The 14,156-nt window shown below is 34.4% G+C and overlaps 1 protein-coding gene across 3 annotated transcripts in view; it reads left to right on the forward strand.

Annotated features, from left to right (window-relative positions):
• LOC110711990 (DNA-directed RNA polymerase III subunit 1-like) overlaps positions 1-14,156 on the forward strand; it is a 41,672-nt gene that overhangs the window by 10,420 nt on the left and 17,096 nt on the right. For all 3 annotated transcript variants that reach the window (XM_021890426.1, XM_021890428.1, XM_021890427.1), the window contains 9 exons: positions 70-285; positions 373-521; positions 610-751; positions 844-984; positions 1,695-1,883; positions 4,691-4,913; positions 6,429-6,522; positions 8,479-8,713; positions 9,786-9,977. In XM_021890426.1, the coding sequence (XP_021746118.1) occupies positions 70-285; positions 373-521; positions 610-751; positions 844-984; positions 1,695-1,883; positions 4,691-4,913; positions 6,429-6,522; positions 8,479-8,713; positions 9,786-9,977 (1,581 nt within the window). The remainder of the gene's footprint in view (positions 1-69; positions 286-372; positions 522-609; positions 752-843; positions 985-1,694; positions 1,884-4,690; positions 4,914-6,428; positions 6,523-8,478; positions 8,714-9,785; positions 9,978-14,156) is intronic.

Genomic DNA, 14,156 nt, shown 5'->3' on the forward strand with positions numbered 1-14,156 from the left:
TTTTGCTTTTAATTTTAATAACCATGCAAGCATGTATGAAAGTTTGATAGTAACTATGACATTTATCAGGATGACTGGGATTACCTTCAAGTTGAAGTGGCTCAATACATAAACAGCGATGTACGTGTTGCTTTACAATCCCAACAACCTACAAAGCCATTGAGTGGGTTTGTTCAACGTCTAAAGGGGAAACAGGGACGCTTTCGTGGAAATCTGTCTGGGAAGCGTGTTGAATTTACTGGAAGGACTGTCATTTCACCTGATCCTAATTTGAAAATTACGGAGGTTTAAGAATTTTATTTTCAGCAATTTCTTTTTTTTCAATTAATCTTTTTGTTTGGGTTTAAAAACAAAAAACTTTTTTTCTTGCAGGTTGCCGTTCCACTGCTAATGGCATCGATTTTGACTTACCCTGAATGTGTAAACCATCACAATATCGAAAAGTTGAGGCAGTGTGTACGTAATGGGCCAAAGAAGTATCCGGGTGCAAAGTTTGTCATAGAGCCCAATGGGGACAAAAAGTGAGAAATTATTGTTGACATGTGATAATATATCTGAATATACACTATTTTTTACTAGACCATCTGATGAAACATATTTCTTTTGCAGGGACTTATCATTTTCTGCTAGAAAACGGATTGCTGATGAGTTGAAGTTTGGCTACATTGTCCATCGTCACCTGGAAGATGGTGATGTTGTTCTTTTTAACAGGCAACCTAGTTTGCATCGGATGTCTATCATGTGCCACAGGGTGATGGGATATTTTCAACAATGATGTTATGCTTTAAAATTTTCATTTACATCATTGAGGCTAATTGTTGACTTCTATATGTTTGCTTGTAGGCTAGAATAATGCCATGGAGAACTTTGAGATTCAATGAATCTGTTTGCAATCCGTACAATGCTGATTTTGACGGTGATGAGATGAATATGCATGTCCCACAAACACAGGAGGCCCGAGCAGAGGCTTTATTGTTGATGGGGGTAAACTTAAATTTTAGTCATCAAATTACTAGATTTTATTGATCCCAATAATTGCTTTCAGACGAATTTAGTTACAACTATCTTATATAGTCAGATGTGGTTGGTTAAGTGCATACTCACAATTCTTGGATGTGCTGTGAATTGTGATTTTTCCCTTATCATGTGGCTAGTTATTGTGATGTGTAAATAGTTTTGTAATCTGTTTATTTGTTACTTGTTTGGCAGTCGTTCTTTGTGCCAAATGTTTGTGTAAGAAATAATTCCGTGCCTAAGATGACATGCAAACTTAGCAGGAACATATGAATGATGTTCAATAATATCTATGTTAGGTGTTCGTAACTGGTAATGAGTTTAGTCTTGGAATTTTATAGAATCTACCTCTTGTTTCTTATAGGTCCAGGACATCATCTTGCTCACATAGTTTATCATGTCACTTAACATCAATGAGACTGATTTTTTTTTACCCAAATGTGGTTTTCCTGAATGAGATATGACTTGCGTTAATATGTACTGGATGATTTGTATTTTGCGTAATTATGTACAAGGTGATTTATATCTTGTATTACTATGTACAAGGTGATTTGTATCCCAATTTATTGCCTTTTCGGTGGTGTAGGTGGTAATGGTGCTCTAGCATGATCTTTGATTTGTCTAATGGTGCTGCACTAGTAGTTAATCAATAGTCACTATATATTTTGTCCTCATTGCAGGTTCAAAACAATCTATGTACACCGAAAAATGGAACTATTTTGGTTGCTTCTACTCAGGATTTCTTGACTTCGTCTTATTTAATTACTAGAAAGGACACATTTTATGACCGTGCAACATTTTCTCTTATGTGTTCTTATATGGGAGATGGAATGGAAATCATCGATTTGCCAACACCAGCCTTGATTAAGGTTAGTTGAGTAATAATATTACTAGAGTTAATTAAGGTTTGTTGTGGGCGCTATATCTATGTTCTATGAATTTGTTCTTTATAATTGGATGATATAATATTTCTAAGTGAGTTGAATGAAGTATATGTTCTTTTTGTCTTTTGTAACTGACATAAGTAGATACAAAGTATACAATACTATACTGTCAACCTTGTTAAATGTAAAAAAAATACTTCCTTTGTTTTTAATACTTGTAACACACACTTATTCACGGTATCTAAGAAAAGTAGGTCTCACATTATTTAATAAACGTAAATGGGGTTGAGAGATTGTTTTGAGTATTATTAAGTGGGCCATGAGCTTTAAACAAGGGTAATATGACAACTTTTCACCCAAAATACCTTCCAATTATAGTGTGTTGGAAGTATTATGACATTTCCATTTGAGTAAAGTGTTGCAAGTATTAAAAAACAGAGGAAGTTTATAAATTGAATGACAGTGCACTAAAGCTTTTTATTATATCACAATTGAATAGAAATATTCATGGTTTGTCTAACAAGTTGTGAAGTATCACTATTGTTTATTTTCCCTGGTCTCAATGATAAATTTAAAGAAAATTCTTCTAGATGAAAGATAAGGGGTTAAGCGCCCAACAAAAAATGAATGTTCGAATATAAAGGCTTTGCAAATTAAAAAAAAAAAAAACCTAAGAAGTTTTAGTTTTTTTGATGTAATAGACATTAATAAAAAAAAAGTAAACAAATTTATAATAGCAATTAGCAAATGTTCTTGGAATTATATTCTACACATAAACTTTGAATATTTAGCTTTGCAAAAGCATTACAATTTACATCTTAGTTGGAGAAAAGGCTTGCATGAGTTACATCTCTGACATAATTTATTTATTACTCCATAATACACATAGCTCTATTTAGTGGGTTCATTTCATCATATTTTATGCCAGTATACAAAATTTTGTCACATCCCATGACATGAGCCAAACTGATATTTGATTGATTGATTTCATCATATTTTATGTAAAAAAAGCTTGATAATGCACAAATCAAAAGTTTATGCAACTGTTTTATTGTAGCTTCGCCCCTAGATTCTGTTGCTTATTGGAAAACAAGACATGTTTACGTCGAAGTAGAATGCTTAAATGTAATTTCCAAATCTGTAGGATGGAAGTTTAAATGGAAACCTGGTTGTCTAATCCACCCAATTTAAAATAATGGATGAAAACCCGAAATAAGCGAATGACAGGCGGTGATGGAGTGGGTCGGTTTCAGGTGATGGTCCGTCCCTTGCATTGCTGTCCATCTGCCCTAGGAAACTAAGAGGTGTAGATGGGAGTTTTTTTTTGGACATCCACCTTTTAGTAGCTTCACAGGACATATCATATTAAGAGATGGAGTAGTAGAGATGCAAATTTTGAGATGGATGTGTGGGGTCACCTTAAAGGATGGAATTGGAAATGAAGATGTTAGGCGGAAATTTGGAGTTGTGGAGATTGAGAATAAAAAATAAGGGGGAGCTGACTGTGTTGGTTTGGGCATGTTAGATGGAGATTGAAAGATGTGCTCGTAAGGAAAGTAGAGGGTTAGATTAAGGAGATCTCAGAAGAGGCAAGGAAAGATAAAACATAACACTTACATGGAAGAAGTTTAAATGGACATGAAGAAGTTGGGTTTGCTGGACCATGAATAGAAAGATAGGATCATTTTTGGTAAAATAGTTTTTTGGTTCATGTAGCCGACCCCATCTTTGGGATTAAGGCTTTGATTGTTGTTGTTGTTTTACACTTCTTTTCTGCATTTGATGAATTTGATTGATTCTGATTATGACTGAGAGCAGTAAATCATTTTCATTTGTTTTTCTCCACCTTGAAGATCAATTCTTGTTGAAGCTAGACATTCAGAGTTGGATGGGGGCTGCATTTTTTGTTACTATCACAACCATACCTTGTAACCCCTTGTGCTCTTTAGATAGAAATTTCATTAATACTTAGAAAATAAGGAATACTCTGAAAAAATCAACAGTAGTATACAATATACACATGCTGAATATACCTGTATGATGGAGCAACCGCCTGACATACCCCCCATAGGGTATCCCTAAATTGATGCAAGGTGCACTGTTTTTATCCCAGACAGCTTCAAACCACTTACCTTGTCTTGGATCTCCAAGTGTTGGTGGCTAAGATTTGAGGACAAGCATATAGAGATCTTTGTACTAAGTACGGAAAGTAATATAAAAAGGAGAATTGAATTCCTTACCACAACCCCCTAGCTGGAAAATTATTCAGCATGTCTGCAATAACAGGGTTTGTGAGGCTCCCCAAACTTATTTCTAAACAAATAAATGATTTAATCTATCAGAGAGGTCATGTCGAATGCATTTTTGTAAAATGTTGGTCAGACTAGTTTAGAAGTGTTGCGCACAAAATTAAGTGTTTGAAATAACCATTTTACAAAAACTTTGTCTGACTTTGGCCCAAAGTGTCGAGTCTTAGTGTCATAACATTATGTGTGAGTGTTGAGTATGCTACATGGGTGCTTGATGTGAAAGGAAAGTTGGGAGTTGTTATTAATATTCTTTTTTCTTTTTTGGGTGTTGGTGGGGGTGGGTTGTGGCTAATTAACGAATGAGAATCCAAGAACGTTTTCTTCTGGAAAAATAATATTTTGTAAGTAGAGAAGGTAAAAAATTATATATAACAATGATGTGTTTTTCCAATGAGCTTTGATGGAGCTTACTATTATTTATGTGATGCAACTTTCATTTCTTTGGTATTGCTTACTGACTTAAACGCATTCGCTGTTTTGTAGCCAGTTGAGCTTTGGACGGGTAAACAATTATTTAATGTTCTATTACGTCCAAATGCACAGTTGAAAGTCTTTGTAAATCTTATGGTGAAAGAGAAGATATATTGCAAAATTGAAGGTAGAGATCCTAAGCACGGCAAGGAGGAAACCATGTGTCCGAACGATGGTTTTGTTTACTTCCGCAACAGTGAACTAATGTCTGGGCAACTAGGAAAAACTACCTTAGGTCAGCTTTTAAACTTTGCTATTGGATTATTTATATTTGTAGTTATCATATCTTACCTCCGTTTCACAGTTAACATGTTCCATTTTGGTGTGTTTCAAAATGTTTTTAATATATTTTATTCTATTTTTCCACATCCATCTACTATCTTATGCTATGTCCCACAACAATTTCACATTTCCGCGCATTCACCATACTCTATGTGCCTTATTCTTAAACCGCTTACTTTTTCACACACACCCTCTCTCCTTTGTCATAGTTTCTGCAAATGGCAAATGTTAAGATCACTGTGAAACTAAGCTAGTACAATTTATATCATCTTAGGGAAATAGGAAGCCCTTGTCCTACCTTTGGACTATGAGGACTAAGAATAAGTGTTTAGGTGTAATACGTGTGAAGGAAAAATAGACTGTCTTATTAAGGTGATTGATTATGATTGATAAAGATTATGTAGTGCTTTGACTAGATGCCCTTTCCTTTAGTTTGTATTGAATGATTATTAGCTCCCCTCACTCCCCCCCCCCCCCTCCTTTTTTTTTTCCAGTTATTTATATATTTAAAACGCAAAACTATAATTATCTATCAAATAAGAACTTTAGGATTTTAATTAGTTAAACGAAATAGTTGAGAGCTACAGAGGGCAGTGGGAGGGATATATACCCTAGAAAAGAAAAAAAAAGTCTTTAAGGCCTCTCAATGAGGAACTTACAAATGTCTTGTGGTGGTAAGTGGTAATTTTAATATTTGAGACCCAAAGCTGACTGAAAATCACTCCATGTAACAATTGTAGAGCAGAGTCATTAAGAAATTTGGCTTTGATGATGGCACTTGATATTATTTTGTGTTTTCTTTTCAATAAAAGTTTAAAATGTAGAGTTTAAAAGAGTTCCATCTGTGAATATTTAATAAATTTATTGCTTCAGTATGAAACCCTTATTCTTGCTTTCAATCACAACTTTTATTAATGGACTTTGAACAAAACCATCAATATCTTCAAATCTAGAGTTTTTACATACAAAAAATCCCTAACCTTTCTCCGTTCCTAACTATATGCTGAAAAGTTTAAGACATACTTAAAAAGGGGCCAATAGGTTAAGAACCCTTTAATAAGGGTTACCCTTACCCAAGCTCAATTTTCAACAAAATTGAGATAAAGGCCAATAAGTTCATGTAAGCCTTCATAAGGGAAAATAAGTTCAGATGAGCTCATATATGGGAAACTAAGTTCACACAAGGCTTTTGGATGTGGAAAGAACAAAGCCTAAAGAAGATGATGCCATATTCTATAACCTGTTTGCTATTCAAATTTTTTTAAAAGGGTAATACAAGCCTCTAAGAAGTCGAGTTTTGATAATTCTTATTGCCTGCTTTGAAAATTGGATGGCTATTTTATTCTGAAGCCAGCATGTTGGCTTCAATATACATGAGCGATCCTGATTTTTGTAGGAATACCTGAGTTGCTAGATATGACATTGCAACAACTTGATGACTCTGAAGATTGTTTTTAAACTAATGCAGGAAATGGCAATAAAGTTGGGCTTTTCTCTGTCCTTGTTCGAGACTATAATGCGCATGCTGCTGCTGCTTGCATGAATCGATTAGCAAAACTGAGGTAAATTCTCAACAATGTTGCTAGTGCATATTCTTTTGCTTTATTTCAGGTCAAGAAAATTCTGTTATGATTTTGGCAAAGTTGGTACGCTATGTCAAATTTGAGTTAAACTTGTAAAGAGTTTATATATTCCATCCTATTTGGCCATTATATTTATTCCATATACATTCAACTAGAATATTATTCTATTATTTGATGTGTCAAGTATCTTTATTAATGTGTTACTTATACGTATATCATATAGACATACTATGGTAAAAGTAATATGGAGCTACAACTTTACAGAACACAAGATAAGATTTAGTGACTAAAAATTATTCTACTTAAATAACATTTTAGTATCTATCTCCACCTATAATTACATAGTAATATATGTTAGGAAAAAAAAGATAAATTAAAAGATGTACTACGCATATGAAAGCAAGTAACTTTTTGATATAATTAATGATTTATTATTATAAGATGTGTATGTAATTTTCTTATAAATAAAAAAAAAAATCGATCTTATCATATATTTATTCATTGAAAGATTAATTAATGCAACTATTAAATTTTATTAACATATTTCTTTAGATAGTAATGAACAAATTTAGGTAAGTTTAAGCATGTCGTAATCTATTGTAATCTATATCCATAAAGAATATTTTAAAATAAAAAAATTATACGGGAAATCAGAACCTAATAAGCTACCAATAAAGTATTGACTTTATGTTACTCCACATGCTCAAACTTAGACTACAAAACCAACACGAGTTCTGCAATAGTTAAACTAATTTTATATTTTGATTTTTGACACTATTCATAACATCTTGGTATTGTAATCTATATCCTTAAAGAAAATTTTAAAATAAGAAATTATGCGGGAAATCGGAAACTAATAAGCTACCTTCAATACAATATTGACTTTATGCTACTCCACATGCTCAAACTTAGACTAAAACCAACATGAGTTCTGCAGTAGTTAAAGTAATTTTTTCTTTTGACACTATTCATAACGGTTGGCAGTTTAATCTTGTTACTCTTGTTACTAGACTTGTTTATGATGATGATAGAAAGTCCCTTAACTAATGTGCCAAAGTCTCATCTTTCTCAATTCCTAATAACTAGAACATTTAGATGAATGTGCTAACTCTAGTTCAGATGTTTGAACTTGGTTATGTCAATAGGATGAACCCAAGTCTAGTATCTTTGGTTGTAATTTGGGTCTTCCAGCCTTGACTAGACTTGGTTTATTGACAGGATATTTGATTTAGAATCTTAATATATAACCTTGAAGTCCCTGGAGGGCTAGAGGAAATAATCATACAAAGATCTATATTTGTAATCTTGTAATCCAGGTCTCTAAGAGAGTAAGAGATCAACTAGAAGGGTGGGGGGGGAGGTGTTCTAATTTCTTTTAGAGGGTTAGCTTAACTGTTTATATCTTATTCATCAACTGTCTCTCTTTATTCTCCTGTTGTATTTCTGTTTATATGGTTCTCCTTCAGGATAAACGACTTCAATCACTTCACAAATATATTTCAAGTTACCATACTTGATGTTCATATGATCTTATTGTTGTAGTGCATGTGACACTCTATGTTTTCACATTAAAAAATATGTTGTATTGACAGAAGAACTAGCATTTGTCAGGTGAGAAAGCTCAAGCTAGACTAATGATGTTCAGCTAATGAATTTGTTATGTCGCTTTTGTACTTCTTAATTGACTACTTGGTGGTCATGTAAGGTGGCTACTGTGCCAGCTGTCCTACTGGATATGTGTACTTTTTGATGTCGTGTGCTGTAGCTTTTCCAGAATATCTTTTATAATGTTTTTTATAGTCTTCATGAGTTTCAATTCAGTGTATTTTTGTATGCTCGGAGCCCTTCCTAGATGTTGGAGATGAGAATGTTTAAATTGTGGTTACCTTTTTAATATATAATTTAATTTAATTTATTTTTATTTCATTTTTGCAGTGCTAGATGGATTGGTAATCATGGGTTTTCAATTGGCATTGATGATGTTCAACCAGGGAAAAAATTGGCTGAGCAAAAACACTCTGATATAGTCAAGGGATATAAAACATGTGATGAGTTAATAAAATCCTTCAACGAGGGAGAGCTGGCTTGCATGCCCGGATGTGATGCATCCCAAACTCTTGAGGCAAAAATAACTAAAGTGTTGAATGAAATTCGTGAAATAGCAGGAAAGGTAATGACTTTTGTCCACTAAAATGTATCATTAATACTACCTCCTTTGTAATAATAGCGATACTAGGCATTGCACAAAGTTGTAGGAAAATTATATGGTGGTGGGGAGTTTTATAACGTAAAGTATAGTTAGTGGGGATATTAATTGTTAAAATTATATGGAGTTGTAGGAAAATTATATGGTGGTGGGGAGTTTTATAACGTAAAGTATAGTTAGTGGGGATATTAATTGTTAAAAGGAGAGAGAAACTAATATAAATGTCGTGTAAGTGGGGTTTGTAGGAGAGAGAAATAATTAATACTCCCTCCTTCCCTCTATGTTTAAATAAATGAAACGTTTCCCTTGTATACATACGCCAATGCAAAACTTTGATTGATAATATCTTTAATTATTAAAAAGTAAAAATTATAACAAGTGAACATTAATAAACTATTCATTGAGACGATTCCAATAAGTACCCACAAGATTATATTTACTCTTATGTATAAATCACAAACATTGGTCAAAGTGTATTAGATGAATAGTGCAAAAAGTCAAAACGTTTTACTTATTTAATCACGGAGGGAGTAGTAGTGAGTCCTTACTAAATAAGAAAGTGTTGCAATTATTATCTAGCGAATGTAAAAGGAAAGTGTCGCAATTATTACAAAACGGAGTGAATACTTCTAACTAATGAGTTAGCATATATCCTCTTCGATTCCATTTAAGCTTCAAGCTTGGGAGAGGCGAGCACAGTCAAAGGAATGAACTAGGATAAGGCATTTTCTTCAGGAGGCATTATCTCCCACCTGATGTCGGAGCAGTTGCCTGGTCTACTTGCAAGGTCAGGGAACCAGAAGCATTGACTTTTGATCACTTGCAGAGTTAATGCACAACTATATCCTTACTAAACAAAGTACGGCAACCTTGCCTCCTCTTTCCTGCCGAATGTGGACGACTATAACCATATAGGACTATTGCATTCATTTTGTATCTTATTAAAAAGGAGCTGATTAAATATTATATTTCATTTCCTTTGGTTGCCGATTATTAACTTTATCAAAATAATTAATCTGTATGGATACATTTCTAGGTTTGCATGAAAGAGCTCCATTGGAGGAATAGCCCATTAATCATGTCACAATGTGGCTCAAAAGGTTCCCCAATCAATATCAGCCAAATGGTTGCATGTGTAGGTCAGCAAGCAGTTGGAGGGCGCAGAGCACCTGATGGCTTCATTGATCGCAGTCTACCACACTTTCCTAGAAATTCCAAGACTCCAGAAGTATGTTTCATCTTTTTCTTGATGAATTTATTTGATGTACTTTCAAAATATATATATATATATATATATATATGGGAAATTCTACACTATAACCCTCAAGTATTGACTTTTCCAAGCTGTGCCCCCACCTTTTGAAAATTACACATTGTAACCTTCAACTTACAATTATGCTCTTAATAGTAACCTTGCCGTTATTCTAGCGTTAACGATCAACATTAGTGGGACCCTCTTTGCACTTTTTAATTCTTTTTTCTCTATTTGCGTGCTAAAAAATATTTTGTTCAAGGTTTTAGGGGTCATTTTTTCCCTTAAGGATCCAAATTGAGATCGGATTTGACCAAAAAAAAAAAAAAAAACGTAAAAGGCCCGTTTTGTGAATTCTAATTTTAACAACGGAAATCCAAATTCACAAAACGGGGCCTTTACGTTATTTTTTTGCCAAATCCGAGCTCAATTTGGACCTTTAAGAGCCAAATGACTCCTAAAACTTTTAACGGAACATTTTTTAGTACACAAATCGAGAAAAAAATTTAATAGGTGTAAAGTGGACCCCACTAACGGCAACAACTAACGGAAGGTTAACGCCAAGGTTACAACGTAATCACTTAATGTACCTTGAGGCTATAGTGTAGAAGTTTGAAAAGGGGAGGGCACAGCTTGGAAAAGTGAATACCACAGGGTTACTATGTAGAAAAACCACTTATATATATATATATATATATATATATATATATATATATATATATATATATATATATATATATATAGAATGAGAAATGAGAAAATGAGAAAGCTATTAATATCCTAACACGTCATTGTCAAAATATGAGAAAGTTAAGAATAAAAAGAAGAGATAATTTGAATTTTAAACCAAGATGATGTGTCAAGTGATTAGTGGTTAATCCTGGGCACTGTGCCGTGCCGGGCCGCCGCGGGCCGTGCCTGGCGGGCCGCGGGCTGGTTCGTGCCGTGCCAGTCGTGCCGGCGGGCCCAGGATTTCGTGCCGTGCCGTGCCGGCCATTTTCACAGGCCAGCCCACGGCACGGCACGACCCTCGTGCCTGGCGGGCTCGTGCCGTGCCGGCCACGTGCCAGGCTGCGGGCTGGTGCAGTTTTCATTTTTTTTTTTTTTTTTTTTTTTTTTTTTTTTTTTTTAAATGACAACATTATTAATTAATAAGTTTATAATGTATATAAGTTATAAAATTATAATTATAAGTTTTATAAGGTAACTTATAAGTTTATAACTTATAAGTTATAAGTTATTAAGTTATGAATTTTATAATTATAAGTTGAATATTTATGTTTTATAATTTGTATATTCAATATTTATATTTATATATTTACTTTATACTATTACTTTAAAATTTAATGTTTATGATTTATTAGTAATTGGTATAATTTTATTTTTTTTTAATATGAATTTACAAATTGTAACAAAACGGGGAAAAAAGGCAAATTGGACTTTGGATGTGAATAATGCGTACTTTATATTATTATTACTTGAGTTTGAGAAAATTGTACAATGATAACAATGATAAAAATCATACAATAATGGTATTAAACAAAAATTGGAAAATGATAAAATTGATATTTTTAAAATCGTACAATATACAATAATTGTCTATTCTTCTTCTCCTTCTTCTTGCTCGTCCTCGTCTTCGTCTTCGTCTTCGTCTTCGTCTTCGTCTTCGCCTTCGCCTTCAAGGTCATCGGCTAGTTGCATAGATTGGGAACTAGCCGAACCCGAACCGGAAGCGGAGGTTCCTTCTTCGTTGTCGTTGTGGTCGTAAGAACGGTCTTGTGAGCGATTTTCCGCATCCAACCAATCTTTGAAACACACGCACATTTCTAGTGTTTCGGGTTTTAGACTTGTTCTTCTATCGTCTAAAACCCTTCCGGATGCGCTGAAAGCTCGTTCGGAGGCGACGGAGGAAACTTGGATAGCAAGAATGTCTCGTGCCATTGCCGCCAAAGTTGGATGCTTCGAGCTTTGTTGTTTCCACCATGCAAGGAGGTCGAGGCTGTTTATCTCATCGTCGTCCATGCCTTTGGTGAAGTCGTAACTCAGGTACATCTGCAACTCCGAGACGTCGCTTTGCGTTCTCCTGATTGATGAATCACCTGAAAACCTTGAAATCAAGTTAGTAGCTTGTGAAAATAAATGTTTGGCCTTCTTACTTACGTTTTTGGATGGTTGGGAAGGCCCTGAGCAAGGAACGGTGCCATATTTGGCTTCATAGACTCTATATAAAGCAAAAAACTGATCCTTCACATTAGTCTTATAGTTTTCTACATCATCGTCAAGAAACATGCATTGAAAGTAAATGTCAACTAACATAAATGTGTTTTCATACTTTTGCCTAGGATCTAATATGGAAGCAAAAATATAAATCAAAGGAATCTGACTATAATATTTACGCCACTTTTTTTCCATTGCTGGAAGATACTGATCATAATCACTTTGATCGCGATGATCAGCGAAAAGTTGGGCGAGTAAGCATGCATTAGAAAGAAAGTTTTGAGCACAAGGATTGTAAACAGTAGAAAAACAATACGTCATGTTATATAATAACTGTAAAAATTGCATATATCTTTCACAGTTATTCCAATCATCATCATACAAAGCATTTTGTGGAAATTTTTGGTTGTAAAATAATGTTAACGGGCCCTTGTACTCAATTGCCTTTGTTAACATGTCATAGGTGGAATTCCACCTAGTTGGGCAATCGGTTCTAATTTTTATTGCTCTTATCTTTTGTTGTTTTAGAAAACTCTTCCATTCTTGGTATCTCATGTTAGAGCTATTAATAGACATAATAGCATCTCTGATTTTGCTGTAGTATGGGCCAATTGCCCGAACTCCATCCTGTACACATAAGTTAAGTACATGGCAAACACATCTAGTATGAAGAGCTTCACCGTCTAATAGTACATCGGTTAAGTTTTGTTTGATAAGATTAGCTGTGTATGTCATAGAGGTTGCATTATCAAAAGTCATAGACATCATTTTATCTCGAAGGTTGTATTCGTCTATTGCTTGCATTAAATGGTGAGCAATGTTAATGCCGGTGTGTGGGTATTCCAGCATTTTGAAATGTATTATTCTTTTTTGTAACATCCATTGATCATCTACCCAATGGCAAGTCACACATAAATAGTGATATTTATAACCACTATCCCAAGAATCGGCTGTTAAAGATACTCTACAGTTAAGGTTACTCAATTCGGCTTGTAACCGGACTTTGTACTCTAGGAAATTTTTCATTGCGGCGGAACGAACGGTTTTCCTAGAGATTCTTTTATGTTGGGGTTGTAGTGCTTTGTTAATGCAGGTGTTGAATGCGTCACTTTCCGAGAAAAGAAAAGGTTGTTCGGCGTGTACTATCATTTTTCCTAGTTCATCCCTATCCCTCTCATAGTTGTATGTAAAGCCGTATGGATGGAATTGGGAAATTTTGGGTTGGGTTGGATCACTAGCTGGTTTTGCACAAGCTTTCATGTGTCTAGATAAGTGTCCCGTCCCGTTTTTGGTAACTGCCGTGAATACACTATTACATGTTTTACATTTTGCCCATTGTTCACCATCTTTACTTAGGACAAAATAACGCCATACCTCACTCCTTCGGTTTTTCAAAAGTAGCATCTCAGTTTCGGTTAACCATTCATGATGTGTGTGATGGTTAGTAGGGGGACTAGTGGGAGTGGCAGTAGAAGGGGTAGAACCGGAGGGAATTCGGGTACTTTCTTGGCTACCTTGGCTAGAACAATAGTTTTGTTGATTACCGATATAATTAGGTGGAAATTGGTATGGTGGTAGTGGAAATTGGTTTAGTGGTGGTGCTGGAAATCCCGACGTATTATATGGCTCATAGTCCGGGGGGAAGTAAATGGGGTCATTGGTTTGACTCGTAATTTGGGGGCTCGTTGTATTTGGTGGTTCCCTAGAACTACTACTACGGATAAGTCGGCCTTTCCCCCTAGACCTAGATGATGGGTTGTTCGATGCCATAATTAACAATTAATTTTTTAATAAAAAGTGGTTAACTATAATAATAATAATTAATAACAACAATTTTAACAATAAAAATATCAATAATAATAATTAATAACAACAACTATAACAATAACAATAACAACAAAAATAAATAATAACAACAATTGTAACAATAATAATAAT

Source organism: Chenopodium quinoa, unplaced genomic scaffold, assembly GCF_001683475.1.
Source record: "Chenopodium quinoa cultivar QQ74 unplaced genomic scaffold, ASM168347v1, whole genome shotgun sequence".
Classification (NCBI taxonomy): Eukaryota; Viridiplantae; Streptophyta; class Magnoliopsida; order Caryophyllales; family Amaranthaceae; genus Chenopodium; species Chenopodium quinoa.